General features: G+C 36.8%; 1 protein-coding gene across 5 annotated transcripts in view; it reads left to right on the top strand.

Moving 5' to 3' along the window:
- Positions 1–21,339, top strand: part of Nubpl (NUBP iron-sulfur cluster assembly factor, mitochondrial) — a 266,538-nt gene that overhangs the window by 205,449 nt on the left and 39,750 nt on the right. For all 5 annotated transcript variants that reach the window (XM_074068202.1, XM_074068201.1, XM_074068200.1 and 2 more), the window contains one exon: positions 15,857–15,950. In XM_074068202.1, coding sequence (XP_073924303.1) covers positions 15,857–15,950 — 94 coding nt within the window. The remainder of the gene's footprint in view (positions 1–15,856; positions 15,951–21,339) is intronic.

Below are 21,339 nucleotides of genomic sequence, written 5' to 3'. Positions count from 1 at the left end.
TAGCAAACATGATTATAATGAGCCAGGAAAGGAAAAGAAAATGAACAGTTCTTCTATTTCTGACTTATATTGTGGAAATAGCTTTCAGCAGGTCTAAATAGTGTATTTTATATACCTACTTTATCCATACACTGAAAAAGTAGTAGAATAAAGCGCTTGTGTTCTTGAGGTCATACATTTTTGCTAGTAGAACTCTTCAAAGTTCTGAAGAACAGTAATGCTCTATCCCACCCAACTCTGTCACTCATTAAGAGTATGATCTTGGAAAACATTCATAATGTCTCTAATATTCAATATTCGTACCTATACCCTAGAGATTATGATGCCTATTTTACAGCAGTTGTATATAATAGGCTCACAACTACTTATTTCTTTCCACAGTTCTACTCCTTTACCTGCAGATTCACTCTCTCTCCTTTTCTTCAGTCACTAGTCCCTTTCCATCTGGGAACCCTAAGGCTCATAAATGGGATGTGACTTCAGTTGGCGAGAACTAAGAATAAATTTGACTGTACAGTTTTTTGTTGTTGTGGGACTGGGGTTTTGAACTCAGGGCTTCATACTTGCAAAGCAGCTGCTCTACTGCTTGAGCCACACCTTCAGCCCATTTTGCTCTGGTTATTTTTGGAACTGGGGTCTGCTTCCTGGGTTATTAGCGCCTGTACTTATAATCAGTTGGTCTAAAGCAGGACTCCAGAGAACCTAGAGGGATGCTCCCATAAATAGCTGAAATACTGTTACTTTTGTGAAAGTGTCACTATTTTTGTATTTGAAGTTTTACCATTTCTAATGTACTATGCATTTACATACGTGTCTGTGGGCTGTCCTGTTTTGAATATTATTTCAGAAAATAGACTCAGAGTTACCAAAGATGGACCCATGTATCAACTTTTTTGATAACAAGTCATCTGTGAATTGATGTTGTCTCCAAATTGTCAGAGCCAGCCTGCAGTATACTTCTAAGGATAGAGAAAGAAGAGAGACAATATTTTCTTCTTTTTCTTTCTCAAGATGTGTGCTCTCAGTGGATTTGTAATGATTTTCAAGAAATTTATCCAACTAGCCTCTTTCTCTTTCTCTCTCTCTCTCTCTCTCTCTCTCTCTCTCTCTCTCTCTCTCTCTTTGGTGATAATGGAGTTTGAATTTAGGGCCTCATGCTTACTGCTAGGCCAGTGCTATACCACTGTTGCTATACCTCCAGCCCTTTTTGCATTAGTTACTTTTGAGATACTGTCAGATTTTTGCCTGGGCCAGGCTAGGATAGTATCCTCCTACCTCTGCCTCTCAAATAGCTGTGATTTCAGGTGTGTACCATCATGTCCAGGTTATTATTTCACATAGGGTCTTGCTAACTTTTTTGCCTGGGCTGGACTTGAACCATGATTGTCCTATTTCCTGCCTCTCATGTAACTATGATTGCAAGTATATACCACCGTACCTGGCCTCTTCCACCTCCATTTGAAAATGGATTAGAAAACTTCATCATTTGAAGAAAAAATGAAGAAAACACTTTATTATTGTAAGTTTAATGATGTCCTCTCATTTTATACCTAACTTGACTCATTAGCATGCTCACAAGGAAGTCAGTAGGCCAAGATATAAAACTTTTATTCTTCACATTTTTACTATTTGGTTTATATTTAAGTGATTTCTCCTTTGTAGCATTTTCTTCTTGCAACTAAAATATAATGTTGCATGACTATAAATAGGCTACTGGACAGGAGCAAAAGTCATGGTTCAGAATTAAAAACATTTTATGTTCCATTTTAGATTTCTACTGTTCCAAAAGGTGCCTTATGTAACAAAGAATTTAATTTTAATTGTATAATAAAATTGTAAGTGGCAACTTGTCTCATAGAATCACACAATGACTGTTGTTTAAACACCAGTTAGATATTATGGAGATGACAGGATGTGGAGGGTGTATATGGAAATGCATGTAAAATGTTCTCTTCTGAAGATTTACCAAGTCAGTGGCCCCCAAAACCAGGCAGAAGTAGCAATACTTATCTCTGACAAAGTAGACTTCAAACCTACATTGATCAAACGAGCTAAAGAAGGAAATTCCATACTAATAAAAGGGGAAATAGACCAAAAGGAAATAATAATTATCAACCTATATACACCCAATGTCAATGCACCCAATTTCATCAAACATACCCTGAAAGACCTAAAAGCAAAAGTAAGGACAAAAACATGCAAACAGCTGGAAACTGAATAACTCATTGCTTAATGAACAATAGGTCATTGATGAAATAAAAGAGGAAGTTAAAAAGTTCGTGGAAGTCAATAAAAATGAAAACACAACCTACTGGAACCTATAGGACACAGCAAAGGCAGTCCCAAGAGGAAAGTTTAGAGCCATGAGTGCAAATATTAAAAAGACTGAAAGATCCCACATCAATGACCTAATGATACATCTCAAAATCCTAGAAAAACAAGAACAAGCAAATCCCAAAACAAATAGAATGAGAGAAATAATAAAACTAAGAGCTGAAATCAACGAAATAGAAACCACAAAAACCATGCAAAGAATTAATGAAACAAAAAGTTGGTTCTTTGAAAATAAACAAGATCGACAGACCCTTGGCAAACCTAGCTAAAATGAGGAGAGAAAAACCCCAAATTAGTAGAATCAGGAATGCAAAAGGGGAGATAACAACAAACACCATGGAAGTCCAGGAAATCATCAGAGACTACTTTGAGATCCTATATTCAAATAAATTTGAAAATCTTAAAGAAATGGATACATTTCTAGATACATAAATCATCCAAAACTGAACCAAGAGGAAATTACACCTGAATAGATCTATAACACAAAATGAAATTGAAGCAGCAATCAAGAGTCTCCCCAAAAAGAAAAGTCCAGGACCTGATGGATTCTCTGCTGAATTCTATCAGGCCTTTAAAGAAGAACCGATACCTACGGTCCTTAAACTGTTCCATGAAATAGAAAGGGAAGGAAAGCTGCCTAACACATTTTATGAAGCCAGTATTACACTTATCCCAAAACCAGGCAAAGACACCTCCAAAAAGGAGAACTATAGGCCAATCTCCTTAATGAACATTGATGCAAAAATCCTCAACAAAATAATGGCAAACTGAATTCAACAACACATCAAAAGATTATTCGCCACGACCAAGTAGGCTTCATCCCAGGAATGTAGGGGTGTTTCAACATATGAAAATCAATAAATGTAATAAACCACATTAACAGAAGCAAAGGCAAAATCCACTTGATCATCTCAATAGATGCAGAAAAAGCCTTTGATAAGATCCAACACCATTTCATGATAAAAGCTCTAAGAAACTAGGAATAGAAGGAAAGTACCTCAACATTATAAAAGCTATATATGACAAACCTACAGCCAGCATTATACTTAATGGAGAAAAACTGAAACCATTCCCTCTAAAATCAGGAACCAGACGAGGATGCCCACTATCTCCACACCTATTCAACATAGTACTGGAATTCCTTGACAGAGCAATTAGGCAAAGAGAAGGATTAAAAGGAATACAAATAGGTAAAGAAATGGTCAAACTATCCCTATGTGCACATGACATGATCCTATACCTTAAAGACCCAAAAAACTCTACTCAGAAGCTCCTAGACACCATCAATAGCTATAGGAAGGTAGCAGGATATAAAATCAACATAGAAAAATCATTAGCATTTCTATACACTAATAATGAACAAACTGAAAAAGAATATGTGAAAACAATTCCATGTACAGTAGCCTCAAAAAAAATCAAATACCTAACAAAGGATGTGAATGACCTCTATAAGGAAAACTATAAACTTCTGAAGAAAGAGATTGAGGAAGACTATAGAAAGTGGAGAGATCTCCCATGCTTATGGATTGGTAGAATCAACATAGTAAAAATGAATATACTCCCAAAAGTAATCTACATGTTTAATGCAATTCACATCAAAATTCCAATGACATTCATTAAAGAGATCGAAAAATCTACCATGAAATTTATATGGAAACACAAGAGGCCACGAATAGCCAAGGCAATACTCCATCAAAAGAACAATGCTGGAGGTATCACGATACCTGACTTCAAACTATATTACAAAGCAATCACAATAAAAACAACATGGTACTGGCACAAAAACAGACAGGAAAACCAGTGGAACAGAATAGAGGACTCAGATATAAAGCAACACAACTATAACCAACTTGTCTTTGACAGAGGTGCTGAAAATATATGATGGAGAAATAGCAGCCTCTTCAACAAAAACTACTGGGAAAAGTGGTTAGCACTCTGCAAAAAACTGAAAGTAGATCCATGTATATCACCCTATACCAATATTAACTCAAAATGAATCAAGGATCTTAATATCAGACCCCAAACTCTAAAGTTGATACAAGAAAGAATAGGAAATACTCTGGAATTAGTAGGTATAGGTAAGAACTTTCTCAATGGCACCTCAGCAGCAAAACAACTAAGAGATAGCATAGATAAATGGGACTTCATAAAACTAAAAAGCTCTGTTCATCAAAAGAAATGGTCTCTAAACTGAAGAGAACACCCACAGAGTGGAAGAAAATATTTGCCAGCTACACATCAGACAAAGGACTGATAACTAGAATATATAGGGAACTTAAAAAACTAAATTCTCCCAAAACTAATGAACCAATAAAGAAATGGGCAAGTGAACTAAACAGAACTTTCTCAAAATAAGAAATTCATATGGCCAAAAAACACCTGAAAAAATGCTCACCATCTCTAGCAATAAAGTAAATGCAAATTAAAACCACACTAAGATTCCACAATATCACAATATCCAAGTTATGGAAACAGCCAAGATGCCCCACTACTGACGAGTAGATCAAGAAAATGTGGTATCTTTACACAATGGAATTTTATGCAACCATGAAGAGGAACGAAATGTTATCATTTGCTGGTAAATGGATGGAATTGGAGAATATCATTCTGGGTGAGGTTAGCCTGGCCCAAAAGACCAAAAATTGTATGTTCTCCCTCATATGTGGACATTAGGTCAAGGGCAAACACAACAAGGTGATTGGACTTTGATCACATGATAAAAGCGAGAGCACACAAGAGATAGGATAGGTAAGACACCTAAAAAATTAGGTAGCATTTGTTGCCCTCAACACAGAGAAACTAAAGCAGATACTTAAAGCAAGTGAGGCCAATAGGAGAAGGGGACCAGGAACTAGAGAAAAGGTTAGATCAAGAAGAATTAACCTAGAAGGTAACACACATGCACAGGAAATCAATGTGAGTCAACTCCCTGTATAACTATCCTTATCTCAACCAGCAAAAATCCTTGTTCCTTCCTATTATTGCTTATACTCTCTCTTCAACAAAATTAGAGATAAGGGCAAAATAGTTTCTGCCGGGTATCAAGGGGGGTGAGGGAGAGAAGGAGGGGTTGGGGGGGGTAAGGGATGGGGTGGTGGGAGTGGGGAGAAATGACCCAAACATTATATGCACATATGAATAAAAAAAAAAGAAAAAAAGATATTACCTAAAACCTTATCAAAAAAAAAAAAAGGAATCATTTGACATTAATACATTCACGAGAAAAAAGCATTTGATAACAAGCAACATTGAAAGATAAACCTCTTAAATATTTTGAGCAAAAGAAGTCAGGTACAAAAGGATGTATCTTGCATGATTATGTTTCTTTGAAGCACCAAAACAGGTAGACCAAACTATGCTCTTTAGAGATCTTACATTGGCAATAAATCTATAAATCAAGGAAATGATAATGAAGTTAGAAATTTGGGTACTTCTGAAGGGACAAAGAGGGTGTGACCATAGAGGAGTATGCAAGGTGTTTTGGGATTTGCTTGTTCTTGTTTTTCTAGGAGTTTTGGATGTATCATTAGGTCGTTGATTTGGGATCTTTCTGTCTTTTTAATACAGGCACTCATGGCTATAACTTTCCTCTCAGGACTGTCTTTGCTGTGTCCCATAGGTTCTGGTAGATTGTGTTTTCATTTTCATTGACTTCCAGGAACTTTTTAATTTCCTCTTTTATTTCATCAATGACCCATTGTTCATTAAGCAATGAGTTATTCAGTTTCTGGCTGAGTATCTGTTTTCTTCATTTCCCTCTCGTTCCTATACTAATTTTTTGCCGTGGGGAAACTGGTTTCCTTGTTTTTTCTGTCTTCCCGTCATTGTCCTTGGTGTTGTTATTGTCCCTGTACTGTGTGCAATTATTTTCTAGCTTGTTGTAATAACAGTGGTGATAATTAGAGTGGAAGGGTGAGAAGAGATGGAAAGCAAAGAAGTTAAAGAAAAAGGGAAAAACAAACAAGTAGAAAAAACAAAACAAACAAAGTTTCAAAGATATAAATAGGGAGAGACAGTGTACTAATCAACAGTAAGCTGAACAGGCATTAGGGAGACAGAGAGAGGATGAAAAATAAATAAATAAATGAAAAAGAAAATCTCCCAATTTTAAATGCAATAAAGTTTCAGTCTTAATAATTTTGTTGTTAGTTCCACAGCCTCTGATCCTGTAGATGGTGTCTCAGAAGTAGTTCTGTCATTGTCTCATCAAAGCGGTAAATAGTAAAACAACGCAAAACAAAAAAACACCACAAGTGTCCCAAGTTCAAATGCAATACAATTTCAGTAGGTTTTTTAGCATGCAGGTGTAGTTTGGTTGTTGTCTCATCAAAGGAAGAGAGGAAAAAAAGAGTTTGGAGATAGTTCTGTGAATGGCTATCTGAGGCTGTGGCTTGCCTGCCTGCTGCTGTCAGCCTGCTGTTGCTGGAGGTGTTATTTATGCAGATCTCAGGAGTGAGCTTAACACTGTCCTATCCCCGCAGGCTTTGTTTACTCAGAGTTCTCCTGGGCACGACTGCCACTGCTATAAGCTTTCCCTTTTCCAAGCACACTGAGGGAGGTGACACTGCACCAGCTTTCTCAGGCCTGCCTATTTATTTACAGTTCACACGGGTAGTGGGTCTTCCCCCCTCTCCTGTGGAGTTTTCCTTCCACCACCACTTTTACAAGGTTTCCTGCCCCTGATTGCTGGGTGTGTGCTGTCACTCCTGCCTTCTCTGCCCAGCTTGGTTATTTACAGCCCATGTGGGAAGTGGATCTTCCCCCCTCTCCTGTGGAGTTTTTCTCCCACCACCACTTTTACAAGCTCTCCTGCACCTGGTTGCTGCGCGTGTGCCGCTGCTCCTGCTTCCTCCAGCCGGATTGTTGTGAGGGATTTCCCTTCCCCCACTCTTCCGCGCTCAGGGTGCCCCACCCTCTTTGCTATGTGTCTTTTTTGTTGTTGTTGCTAATTATTCAGTTGTTTTTTTCTTTTTTCCCTGGGTGGGGGTTGGTCTGTCCAGGGGGCTAAGCTGATCTGGCCCAGGGTTGTCTGCGGGAGTACCGCATGCCGCTTAGCTCCTTGTGAGCTAAGCCGTCTGGGCACTGCAGTCTGGTGGTGGTGCAGGAGCCCTCCTGGTTTCTCTGTTTAATGTGAAGTGGAGATGCTATGCGTGGATTGGGGGTGTGGATACATATAATATATAATATTATAACAATGTTAATTATAAGATATATATATGTATCTTCAGGTGATTTCTCTATGTTTTCCTGTAGTAGTTTCAAAGCTTGACATCATACATTAAGACTTTTGATCCATTTGAAATTGATTTTTGTAAGCGGTGAAAGATAGAGGTCTAGTTTCAGTCTCCTGCATGTAGATAATCCAGTTTTTCCATCACCATTTGTTGAAGAGGCTAGCACTGGGGTTTGAACTCAAGGCTTCGTGCTTGCTAGGTGCTCCTTCTGCTTAAGCCAGTCCACCAGCCTCTTTTTCACTCCATTGTCAAAAATCATATGGCTATAGCAGCTTTATTTTTGGGACTTCTATTCCAGTGGTCTTTGTGTCTTGCTTTTGTGCCAGTATCTTGCTGTTTTGTTACTATGTCTCTATAGCAGTGTTACCAGAGGAGGATGAGATAGTTCTCACAGCTTCCCAGCTTCCACAAAAAATCACAGGTCCTTGAGATCCATAAATATGAAATTCATTTCAAGGTGTCTCACAACTAAGAGTCTCACAAAGTAGAAGTTACAGCAAGGATTTATTTTAGTATAATGGTTACAGTAGGGAGAAATGAGGGTCTGGGGAGAGAAAGAGAGAGAAACATTTCCTGGTCCCATGCAGGAAATGGAAACAAAGACTCACAATGAGATTGGTATCTGTGGTCTTCCATTTTCTGAGCTGGGGAATACAGGTCACGAGAAGTCTAGCAACTCTAATCATTAGACAGTGGTTCTGAGTGCCCAAGATGGGTGCTGTTTAGTATTTTAAAACATGTATAGCTTATCTAGGCCTACCCAAAACACAGGGACAGTAAGTGAATTTAGGACTTCTGTTTCCCAGACAAGCCTTTGCCCATTACCCATTCATGGAACCTTGCAGCTTGTTAACATCTCAAAGAGGAAGGCAGATGCAGGTAGCTCCATGAGGTCTCCCTGTTCTTACAACTTAGCATTTAAAAGGGGATGAGAGAGGCCAGCTGCTCTGGCTTTCAGTTTTTACTTCCTTGTCCCAATGTCTGAATATTTATTAAATATTTTAAAATTTATTAAAGTACTATGATTTCCCTGTCTCCTCATCTATCTATCATACCTCCATATAATTTGAAGTCTATTACTGTGATACCTCCAGCATTGCTCTTTTTGCTCTAGATTACTTTTGCCATTCAGGGTCTTTCTGCTTCTCTATGAATTTTAGCATTTATTTTCCTACTTCTGTGCAGAGTGACATCAGGACTCTGATCTGTATTACATTGAATCTGTAGATTGTTTTGTGTACAATCTACACAGATTAATGTGTAGATTAATTCTGCCAGTCCATGAATATGGGAGGTCATTCCATCTTTTGGTGTCTTCTTCAGTTTCTCTTTTCAAGGATTTATAGTGTTCATTGTAGAGGTCTTTCACCTCCTTTATTAAATTTATACCTAGGGGGTTTTGTTTGTTTGTTTCTCTTAAGACTACTGTGAACAGAATTATTTTCCTGATTTCTTTCACAGCCTGTTCATTGCTGATATGTAGTAAAGCTGCTGATTTTTGTATGTTGGTCTTATATCCTTCTACTTTGCTGAAAATGTTTATCATATCTAGAGATTTTTTTAGTGGTGTCTTCAAGGTCTTTTAAGTTTAGGATCATATCATCTGCAAATAGGAATAATTTGACTTCTTCCTTCTCTTTTTGAATCTCTTTTATTTCCTTATCTTGTCTTATTGTTCTGGCTTGGAATTCCAGTACTGTATTGAATAAGAATGGGGAAAGTGGATACCTTGCCTTGTTCCTGACTGTAGAGGAAACGATATCAGTTTTTCTCCCATTTAGTGCAATGTTGGCTGTAGGTTTGTCATATATACCCTTTATTCTATTGATGTATGTTCCTCCTATTCCTAGTTTCTTCATAGCTTTTATCATAAAAGGATGTTTTGTCAGAGGCTTTTTCTGCATCATTTGAGAAGATCATTCAATTTTTGTTCTTGATTCTGTTTATGTGCTGCATTTCATTTATTGATTTGCATATTTGAACCATCCTTTCATCCCTGGAATGAAACTAACTTGATCATAGTGTATGGTCTTTTTAATGTGTTGTTGGATTTGGTTTGCAAGCATTTTGTTGAGATTTTTTGTGTCTACCCTCATCAATGATGCTAGTCTGTAATTCTCTTTTTTTGTTGTGTCCTTTCTTGTTTTGGTATGGGTATGATACTGACTTCATACAATGAGTTCCTTCTCTTTCTGTTTCATGGAATAGTTTGAGCCATATTAGTGTTAGCTCTTCTTTAAAGGTCTGGCAGAATTCATCAGTGAATCCATGGGGTCATGGACTCATCTTTGTTGGGAGTCTCTTTAACTGCTTCAGTATCATTACTTATTATACATCTCTTTAAGTAGTATATGTCCTTTTGGTTCAATTTCGGTAAGTCAGATACATCAGAATTTTACCCATTTTTCCAGTTCATTAGAATATAAGTTTTCAAAGTATTCAGTCATGATTCTCTGGATTTCATACATATTTGGTGCAATACCCCCTTTTTTATATCTAATTTTATTAATTTGAGTCTTTTCTCTTCCTCCTTTGGTCAATTTGCTAAGGGTTTATTGATCTTATTTATCCTTTCAAAGAACCAACTATTTGTTTCACCAGTTCTTTGTATTGTCTTTTTAGTCTCCATTTTATTGATTTCTGTCCTAATCTCTTTTTTTTTTTTCTGCCTGCTTATTTGGGGTTTGGCTAATTCTTGTTTTTCTAGAAGCTTGGAGTACATCATTAGGCTATTTAGTTGAGATCTTTCTGTTTTTTTAATATAGGTACTCATGGGGGTGGGGGCAGGGGGGAGAAATGACCCAAGTGTTGTATGCCCATATGAATAATAAAACAATAAAAATAAAATAAAATAATATAATATAGGTACTCATATTTATAAACTTTCCTCTGAACACTTATGTTGTATTCCCCCAAGGTTCTGGTTAGTTGTGTTTTCATTTTTATATTTAGATCACAGGAACTTATTGATTACCCCTCTAATTTCTTCATTGGTCCACTGGTCATTCAACAATGTATTGATCAGTCTCCATATGTTTGAAATTTTTCTGTAATTTCTTTGGCTGTTGAGTTCTAGTTTTATTCCACTATGGTCTGATAGAATATAGACAGTTACTTCAATTGTATTATGTTTGATAAGACTTGATTTATATCCTGAAATATCTATTTTGAAGGAAATATTCTATATGTATCTGTTAAGTCCATTTGGTTTACAATGTCTATTAATTATGACATTTCTTTGTTGATTTTTGGTTTGGATGGCCTATTTGTCAAATTGGAGCATTGAAGTCTCCCACTATTATCATCTTGGGGTCTATCTGCACTTGTAAGTCCAATAATGTTTATTTAATGAGATGGGTGTGCCAAAGTTTGGTGCATATAAGTTAATAACTGTTATTTCTTCTTGATGAATTGTTCCCTTTATTAGGACAAAGAAGTGTCCTTCTTTGTTTCTTCTGACTAATTTTGGTTTGGTGTTTACTTTATCAGATATATGTATAGCTATTCCTGCTTGTTTCAGGGGCCCATTGGCTTGGAAATTTTTTTTCAACCCTTTCACCATGAGCCAGTGTTTGTCTTTGTCAGTAAGATACACTTCTTGTACACAACACATTGCTGGGTCTTGGTTTTTAATCTAAATCACATTCTGTGTTATTTGATTAGAGAATTGAGACCATTACCATTCAATGTTAATATTGTTAATATTGAATATCCTGTCATTTTGTTGTTTTGTGATATTTGCTTGTTTTCTAACCCTCATTTTCTAGTCTACTTGTCTAGTGGGATTTAGTTTTTCCTTGCATTTTCCTGGTTACATTTCTCTTTCTCTTTTGTATGTAGTATTCCTTTGAGTATCTTCTGCAACATTCGTTTAGTGGCCATGAATTCCTTTAGTTTTTTTTTTTTTTTTTTTTTTTTACTGTGGAAGGATTTTATTTCTCTTTCAATTATGAAAGATAGATTTGCTAGATACCCTAATCTAGGTTGACAGTTACTTTCCCTCAGGGTTTGCTTTTAGAATGTCTGTTGAAAAATTTGCTACTATTCTGATGGGTTTGCCCATCAGGAGTGATTCTTTTCTGGTGCTTCATGTTGTTTTGTTCTGAAAGACTCCTATACCTGGATATTTTGCTGAATATGTTTTCTATGCCTTTGGCTTGTATCTCTTCTCCTTCTATACCTATGATTCATAGATTTGATCTTTTGATCATGTCCCAGGGGCCTTGCATATTCCATTCATATTTTCTTAGTGTTTTGTCTTTGTCTTTGTCTCAGTGACCTAATTCTTCTATTTTATCTTTGATCGTTAATACTGTATTTTTAACTTGTCCCATTTGAGTACTGAAGCTTTCCATTGAAATTTTAATTGGGTTATATTGAGCTTTTCATTTCCAGTACTTCTATGATTTTTTTTTCACGATTTTCATATCTTTATTGAATTCCTTCTTTACTCCTCCTCCACTTTCTGTATTGTCTTCCTCATTTCATTCAGTTGGTTTTTCTTAAGGCTCTTTGATTTCTTTCAGCTGTTTATTTTTATCTTCTTGGATTTCATTAAGGTGCTTAAACATGTCCTCTTTAATTTCATTGATCATTCTTATCATTATTTTTTTGTTTGAAATTTCAGCCACTTCACTGTTGTTTAAGTCATTTATTGTGGAGTTGACACTTTGGAGTCAACATGAAAAATGATTTCTTTCATTTTACTTGTGTTTCTATGTTGACCTTTATGCATCTGAGGTTAAGTTATTGGTTGGAAGTTTGAATCACCTGTATTCTTTCAGCAAAAATAGTCTTAATATTCAGATGAGACAGTATAGTGGCTTGGTAGAGGTGCCAGTTCTCACCACTGGACTGAGAGTTGTGTCTCAATAACCAAGTCTTTGCCAAGTGCTCAGGGCACTGGGCCTAATCCCCAGAACTAACTGAAGTCTTTTGTAAAAGAGGTGGCTGCCCATTTCTGTTTGCCTTCACTATACAGGCTCTCCTTCTTTGTGTACCTAGAGCTACTGTTGGCTGCAGGGAGCTTCTGGGTCAGGCAGGTTCACACTTGTTCTATGCACCCTGGTTTGTATCCCCAGGGGGAAAGTGCAAGTGTCATGCCTTGGTGTGACTCCTGAATGCAACAGAATGTGGAGGGATTAGTTCTTCCCAAGCTGTGGGGAGAATTGAGGGGCATGGTCAGTCTTTCTGTGGTTTAAATGCTTACATACCCAGTCCAGCAGTTCACTTCTCTTTGTGGAGGGGAGGCAGTGGAAGTATCATGATTTGGAGTCTGGTTTGGGGTCCTCAGTCCTGTCAGGATATCCACCAGGATGTAGTTTTCAGGAGCAGGTCTCTGTGACTTTGGCCCTTCCTAACCATTCAACTCTCTGTAGAGTGTAAGAGGCTGTGGGTATTACTGATTCATGATTTGGAGGGTGCAAAGAGCAGGGCTCTGACCCACTGAGCAGTCTACAGTTGCAGTTAGAAGGCAGACCCTGTATGCTAAATACTTTGCCAACCACAGGTTCAAACTTTTTGCCACCTAGCCTCAGGAAATGCGAGTCATTCCTGACCAGGAAGGGTGGGAATTCTGACAACAAAATCCTGCTGCTGAGGGCTTCCCAGGGCATTGCTGCCCACCCTTGACTGCCTAAGGCCACCTCCACCACGTGTCTAAGCTGCTGTTGCACTAGCACTGGTGCCTACCTAGCCTACCAGCTCCACAGCTTCAGGCATCTAAGACTTCTCTGCCGGTAGCCTATGCTGCTGGCATCTAAGCTGCTGACAGAGTTCCTTGCAGCTCAGACTTCTCTGAGAGCCTGTCAGACACTCCTTCCTGACCACCTCTCCTGGCTGTCTCCTACCTAGACTCTATGGTAGGGTGTCCCAAGACTGCCTGAGCCATGTTTCTTATTTTCAGGCCTCCAGAGTATTTCAGCCCAGAACACTAGGCCCTCTCACAAGATGGTGGCTTGCTATTGCCATCTGAGATAAGGGGAGTGACTGAGTGTCTTTCTTCATCAAGGCTAGCCTTCCACACTGGAGCAGTCACTGTCTCACAAATCCCCACACTGGGATTAAGGTTTGTGGGATGTGTGTTCTCATTTCACAGCTAGAATTAGCAGTCTTTCTCCTAGGCTGTCTGTTTTACTTTGTGATGGAGTCTTCAGCTTCCCTCCCCCCCACTGGAAGCTAAGGAATAAGCTTGGAACTTCTTGCTGTTTTTTAGTTTTCTTTTCTGTTTGCTGTGGTTTTCTGCCTTCCTGCTACCTTTTTCATGGTTCCAGATGCTCTTCCTCCCTTTCTCTCTTCAGAATCTAGCTTCTCCTGTGTCACCTCATTCAGAGTAATCCTCCATCTTCCCCCACCAATACTTGAAGAGATTTTTTAAACAGTTCTTTCCATTTGATCTGAATTTCCAAAGCAGGAACCAAATAATACTGCTCTGATTTGTCTGTCTGTCTGTCTTTCTGTATGTCTCTCTGACTAAAATGTCAGTTCTGTGGTGGCTAGGATTTTGTTCTATTCACTGCTGTATCCTGAAACAATGCCTGGCACCTAATAGATTCTTAATAAATATGTTGAATAGATGTATTAATTTATGAATGAGTCTGTTTGATCTAACCTCATCTAAACATTTATTTTAAAAAAGATTATATGAGAAAGGCATATTGCATTTTTTATAAAACAGAATACAGAGTTATATTCACGGTTTCCACTTATAAAAGAATCTCAAACATTTGCATGCATTCATTTATTCATTCCTCAAAAGAAAAATTATTAAACATCTCCTGTGTGTGTCCATTCTTTGCGAAGGTGTTTTTAATGCAGTTTAGTTTTATAGGAAGATGGATCATGAAACTAAAGTAAAATGAGATCCTTCTTCTCACTGCTTTCTAGCCATATTGGTCTTCTTTCAATTTCTCAAAGTTAATAAGCTCTTTCCTTTGCATATTTTGCTGTTTTCACAGTGCTGCTTATTTTATGAAACTCGTAGTTATATATTTATTTGGATGATTTCCTGCCTAATATCCATCTCTGTATGTTTTAAGTTTTGTAAGCAGGGACCATGATACTATTTTAATTATCAACACTTAACTTGATGTCCAATATATGGGAGGTATTTAAGCATTTCTTGAGTGAATGTGTGAGTGATTAGGTAAAGTACATAGAAGGAACATTTTGTCTAATCTAGTGGAACTTAGGGAAGGTTTCCCTGAGGAAGCGAACAATGAAGAGGAATTAGTGAAGAAGATCAGACAGTGTATGTGGAACTGAAGCTCAAACTTTACCTAAAACAGTAAAAGCATTTATTTTGGGGGGGTTGTTGTTGTTGTTGTTTAAAAAAAGGACTATCAGACTTGTACTTTTATGTGGACTGTTTTTTAGTGTTGTTGGGGACTGGATTGGCAGTAATGGTCCAGAGGGAATGACTAGTTTAGTAGTAATAATAGGTGGTAGGAGGCCTCACTTAGTTCCTGAGAAATGGAGAAAGAGAAGTGGGTGTGTGAGAGATTTTTAGAAGACATAGTAATTGGGGGAGTGAGAAAGAGGGTAAGATTCTGAGGTCTTCTTTAGTCAACTGAGAGAATCCTGGGACCTTTGATAGAGACTGGAAACACAGAGGGAAGAACAATCTGAGGAGAAGAAGCATGAGATACTCTTGAGACCTATTTAAATTTAGACTGAACATTATAAACTTGCTTATATAGCTGAATTTATGTAAAAGAAAAAAAATGCCTGAAAAGAAATAATCAAAATGTTAATAGTACTGGGATGCTAGTTATAGTTAAAATGTTTCCCTATCAGTGCTTTATTTTTATTATTAATGTTTTATTTTTATGAAAGGAAAATAATAAGCTTGACAAATATATTAACATAAGAAATACTTTCAAAACAAAATATAAAGCAAAAACTGTAAGAGTCAAAATCTAAGACCTTCTTAGACAAAATGTAACCTGTACCCAGTAAAAATTAATGATTTGTCCTGACTAGAAGGCCATTGTGAAATGGGTTCACCATTAGTGTGTGATTGCAAACACATTAATAGGGATCTGGAAATTTAAGCTTATCAGTCAAAGAAGATCTGCCAGACAGTGGCATTATGTCATTTATTCATCCATGTATCCTTAGCCTTCAGCACAGTCCCTGGTACTTAGTGATAATTCAAGTGATAGCTATTATTATAAATTTACTATTAACATTTTGTTTACTATTGTTTGCTGTTATAATTTTGTTTACTATTGTTATGGTCACTGTAATTGTTATACAATGACATTATTTATGTCATCTTTGTTGTTTAGGTCGATTGGGGTCAGCTGGACTACCTAGTTGTTGACATGCCCCCAGGAACAGGAGATGTGCAATTATCAGTTTCACAGAATATTCCCATTTCAGGTAAATCTTAAAATTTTGAACTAACTTAAGTCTTCTTTGAAGAAAACAAATTTCATGACAGGCAAGCATTTCTGTCTCAAAAAGTAACGTATTAAGTTGGCATGGTGGTACAGTCCTAAGGCAAGGGTGTCCTGAGTTTGAAGCCAGCCTGAGCTACACAGGAGAGTCTGTCTCAAAAAAAAAAAAAAATTATAAGCTTTTCATTAGAGACCAGAAGCATATATTGAATTTTTCAAAATATTAATGGAATGAGTTTGTTTACATAAACATAAAGACACTTTGAAAAGATGGTGATATAAATTTGAGTTGTAGAAAAGCAGTATTTAAGTAGGACATGGCTGTTTGGTTGGTTGCTATTAGCACCTTCAGCACCATATGTGGCAGGCATCTAGGAAATATTTGTGAATTAATAGTGAATTATGTAAGTATTAGAAAAATTGGCTTTTTGGTTAATACCATTAGGGAAGAATTTTATATTCTGGTACTTATTTAATGTTAAAACCAAGAGAGCATCACCCTGTACTAGTATCAACTCAAAGTGGATCAAGGACCTTAATATCAGACCCAAAACTCTGAAGTTAGTATAGGAAAGAGTAGGAAACACTCTGGAAGCAATAGGTATAGGAAGGACTTCCTCAGTAGAACTCCAGCCACCCAGCAACTAAGAGAAAGGATAGACAAATGGAACTACATGAAATTAAAAAGCTTCTGCACAACAAAAGAAATGGTCTCTAAATTGAAGAGACCACCTACAGAGTGGGAGAAAATATTTGCTAGCTATTCATCAGAGGACTGATAACCAGAATATACAGGAAGCTCAAAAAACTAAACTCCCCAAAAATCAGTGAACAAATAAAGAAGTGGGCAACTGAACTAAACAGAACTTTTTCAAAGGAAGAAGTCCAAATGGCCAAAAAACACATGAAAAAATGCTCACCATCCCTGGCCATAAAGGAAATACAAATCAAAACCAAACTAAGATTCCACCTTACTCCTGTTAGAATAGCTATCATCAAGACCACCAACAACAACAAGTGTTGGTGAAGCTACAGGGGAAAAAGGACTCCCCATATGAATGTAAGCTAGTACAACCACTTTGGAAAACAATTTGGAGGCTTCTTAAAAAACTAAACATAGATCTACCATATCATCCAGCAATACTACTCCTAGGGATATACCCAAAGGAACGTGACTCAGGTTACTACAAAGGCACCTGCACACCCATGTTTATTGCAGCACTATTCATAGTAGCCAAGCTATGAAAACAGCCAAGATACCCCAGTACTACCAAATGAATTAGGAAAATATGGTGTTTACATACAATGGAATTTTATTCAGCCACAAAGAAGAATGAAATTTTGTCATTTGCAAATAAATGGATGGAACTGTACAACATCATCTTAAGCGAAGTTAGCCAGGCTCAAAAGGCCAAAAATCACATGTTCTCCTTCATATGTGGATTATAGACTTAAAACAAATTAGTAATGTTATTGGATAGACATCATACACTAAGGAAAGAACACACATGGGAGCTATAGGGAAGAGAGAAAGGGAAGGAAACCTAAAACTTTAATGTGGTTGATGTGCTCACTGTAGAGGAGCAAATATAGTAATCTTAAACTGGCACAGGCCACTATGGGAAGGGGACTAGGAAGTAGTGAAGAGATCTGGTAGAGATGTAACCAATGTGTTTCTATACACATGTGCACGGAAGCAATGCTAGGAATCTCTCTGTATAGCTTTATCTCAAACTAGCAAAAACACTATGTCTTTCTTATTATCTCTTATGTTTTCTCTGGAAGCAGGGGCTCAGGGGGGAGCAATGTATACACATGTGAGTTAGCGACATAAAAACGATAAAATAAAAAAAAGCAATAAACAAAATAGCTTCTATCAAATACACAGTGCTTTGATGCAGTAGTAGATATCTTTTTTATGATATGGAATTTAAATGTTAGTTGTCACCCTTTATAGTGAATCCTCTTCTAAGGATTTTCCTAAATTTCACTGGAGAAATAGTTGCATGTGTGTATGTGTATACTTCTGAGAAGATAATGAAATTTTTAAATTCTTTGCAAATCAATTTTTTATTGGTTATCGCAGTCATTTCATTGACATTTAATTATCAAAAGATTTAGAATGTAGGTTTTTGGTGCGATATGAATGTTATTTGGAAATCCGTGTTAGGCTGATTAATATGAATATTTTTATTGTTTTAATTATATTTGTTACCTTGGTGGAGTCTGAGATGTTTTCTTTGGTGAAGCAGGCTATGAAGTATGAGATGAGAGTAAAGTAGCATGAAAACCTTTCTTTTGGTAAGCATTATACTATAATAGCCTGCAGTTTTGAAATATTTTATATTCTTAAATTTTAAGAATACTTGCTTAATGTTCATTAAATAAAATGTGCTACCTTGAAATGCATGTTATCAGCCTCCAAAATGCTTTTATTATACATATGGGTCATTCATTGATAACAGTGGACCAAATGATCATTTATGTACTGAGTAGTGACTTGATTACTTGATGCCTTGATAAAATTCAATGTACCTCACACAGATAAAATGATGTCTCTAAGAAATATTTTTCTTACTTTTTTTTCACATAACAACCTATCTGATTGGACAAGGTTTATGATTAAGTTGTCCTATTTTAATTTGTATTTGTACCTCAAAACCAACAATGTATATCAGTTGGGTTAAAATTTTGCTTTCCTCTCCTTTTTTATATCCTAAAAGTTTCTTTTACCCTAAAATTTAGCTAGGATATTTCTTCATTTCTTTCCTGTGATGAAGTTTGCCCTGTAACAGGTGATTACTATTACATGAGAATAAGACACAGAATTTTGTTTCGCTGTGCTAGTAAAATATATGCAATAGTTTAGTGGTATTAGCTACATTCACATTGTTGTACAACCATTACCATCATTCATCTCCAGAACTTTCACCCATCCAAATGGGAACTATTCACTAAAAAGTAAAGCTCTATTCCCTCTTCTTATTAAGTATAAGGTGCTATATTTTCTTAAATCTTAAATCTTGGTAGTTTAAGTAACTTTCTCAAGGTCACACCATTACAATGAGTCATGACTAAGGTTCACCTCGCTTCTGATTGAATGTCTACATCAAGGTGCCCCAATATATAACCTAATAATGTTTGACACAGATTTGCTGAGTTCAGCCTTAGTCCATTCAAACCCAGTTAGGTTGAAATTAATCTAATCTCAGTAATTCCCTAGTAAAAATTAATTTACCTATAAATATTCCTAAACCTCTGAACCTCTATAAGCTGAATATCAACCAAAGGTGCTCAAAATTGAGCCAGCTCCCAGGATTTAGGGAGAATGGCATCTTCCAAAGTGTTGCTGGCCTGGGTGAATCATGGCTTTCATAAATTTACATAATCTGGAACAGCCTGTCAGGGTCATGTTTGCCTTTCAAGGTCAACTAAATTATCCTTTATCTAATTATAATCCTAGTTTTCCTTTCCTCTATTATCATAGACTTTTGAACTCTTTTTAGATATTCTGTCTTCTACTTTTTCTTATGTTTGATAGCCCATAAATAACATAAGTGCTTTAGACTCCCATTTAAGGACCTCTGTGATTTGACTTCCTGTTCTTTCCTACTAAACTCTTACACACAAAGTGAGAGCCCTCCAAAAAAGTACTGTGTACCAATCCCACCTCCCACTTTCTTCCTTTTACTTTTGCTGACCTTACACACATTTGAGCCTGTTCCTTAGACTATCTTTTCTCCCAATCAATGGGTAGCCAAATCCTCCATAACATTTAAAAGTTGTCTATTCCTGCTATCTCCCAAAAACACCCAGTTAGGAGTCACTCTTTATTTGGGCCACTCCTCCTGTACTTATGATGTTCTTCTTTCAAACCTGCATACCTGTGTTGTCCTCTCTACCACACTGCTGCTGTGTTATTTATCTTTGTGTTTCCCACAGTACCAAACTCGTTGCCTCCCTGCAACTACTCAGGAAATACGTGATCGGAGAATGAGTGCTTTATCTGTGTATATTGTCTTTCCAACTGGGCTGTAAGCTGCTTCAATGTAAAAATTTTTTTTCTATTCATTCTACTGTCTCTTAGAGTACCATGGCCAAGAGCTTATGCAATTAATTTTGAATGAATGAATAAACAAATGACAAAGCTAGGCCAACTAACTAGTAATCACTGTTTATGGAAAAGATGTCTTCCTTCTTGTCTTACCATCCTGCTAACTCATTCCTATGATCCCCTCACCCTGACTGCTTTCACCCAAGTGCTTTTTCTATGTATATACAGGAGAAAAAGAAAGTACTTATTTAAAACATGCATTTTTCTTTACTTCCCCTCTGAAGGAAAAGTACTTTCATTTTAGGTATTTATTTATACTGTCTTTTTGGATGTACTGCATATAACTGTTGTCAGTTGATATCTTTTAGTGTTCCCTTTTCAGTCTGGGATGATAGTGTGGGGTAGAAGGGTTTTCTATTTAGTTACATGCAAGATCTGTATTAAATTTCTAATGAGAGTCACTAGCATAGTTTTTGTTGTCAAATAAGAAGTTCCCTTACTTGCAGTGACCAGGGTGCTAACTACCTCTCTTATTCTGTTCTTATTTATCAAATATCTACATGCCCCAAAGAGTTGTAAGAATCAAATGAGATAAAGTAAAAGTTCCATCTAAATGTGTGGTATTTATTTTTAAGAAACTACTTGAGCATTTTAAAAAAGCTCCCCCCAAAAGATTCATGTGTTGAAGGCTTAGTCCTCAGCTATTAGCACTTTTAGGAGGTAACTGGATCATAAAGCTGCTAATTTCATCAGTGGGTTAATCCGTTGATGAGTTCATAGATGAATGAGCTATTAGAAAATGAGGTCTTCTTAGATGAAGTAGGTTACTCGGATCATGCCTTGGAAGGGTGTACCTCGTCCCAGACCATTCTTCTCTGCTTCCTGGCCACCATGGCAGCATTGCCCCTCCACACCATTCTGCTTTACCATGGTCCTGAGACAACATGGTCACATGACCATGGAGTAAAGCATTTGAAAGTGACAATCAAAATAAATCCTTCCTCCTTTAAGTTGTTTTTCTCAGGTATTTTGTAACAGAGATGAAAAGCTGACTGACACAGTGTGTCAGTGAAATGTGAATTAGAAAGAGCCTTTATATCAACTTTGCATTTCTCCAAGCCATGCTGAGAATAAAATGAAGTGTTTTATACTTAGAAAGAGAAATGCTTTTGGAAAATTTATAGAGGCAGACCTGTATAAGCAAAAAAATTCTCTTTCTGAATGCTAATTAGCAACTCTTTGTATGTGTTCCATTTTGTTCCATGGGGTAGATGACAAGCTCATTATAAGAAGAAATTGTAAAGAAAAAAATCATTCT

This window comes from Castor canadensis, chromosome 3 (genome assembly GCF_047511655.1).
Source record: "Castor canadensis chromosome 3, mCasCan1.hap1v2, whole genome shotgun sequence".
NCBI classification, from domain to species: Eukaryota; Metazoa; Chordata; class Mammalia; order Rodentia; family Castoridae; genus Castor; species Castor canadensis.
Note: the sequence above shows the minus strand (reverse complement) of the source record. Positions and strands in the feature narration are given on the sequence as shown.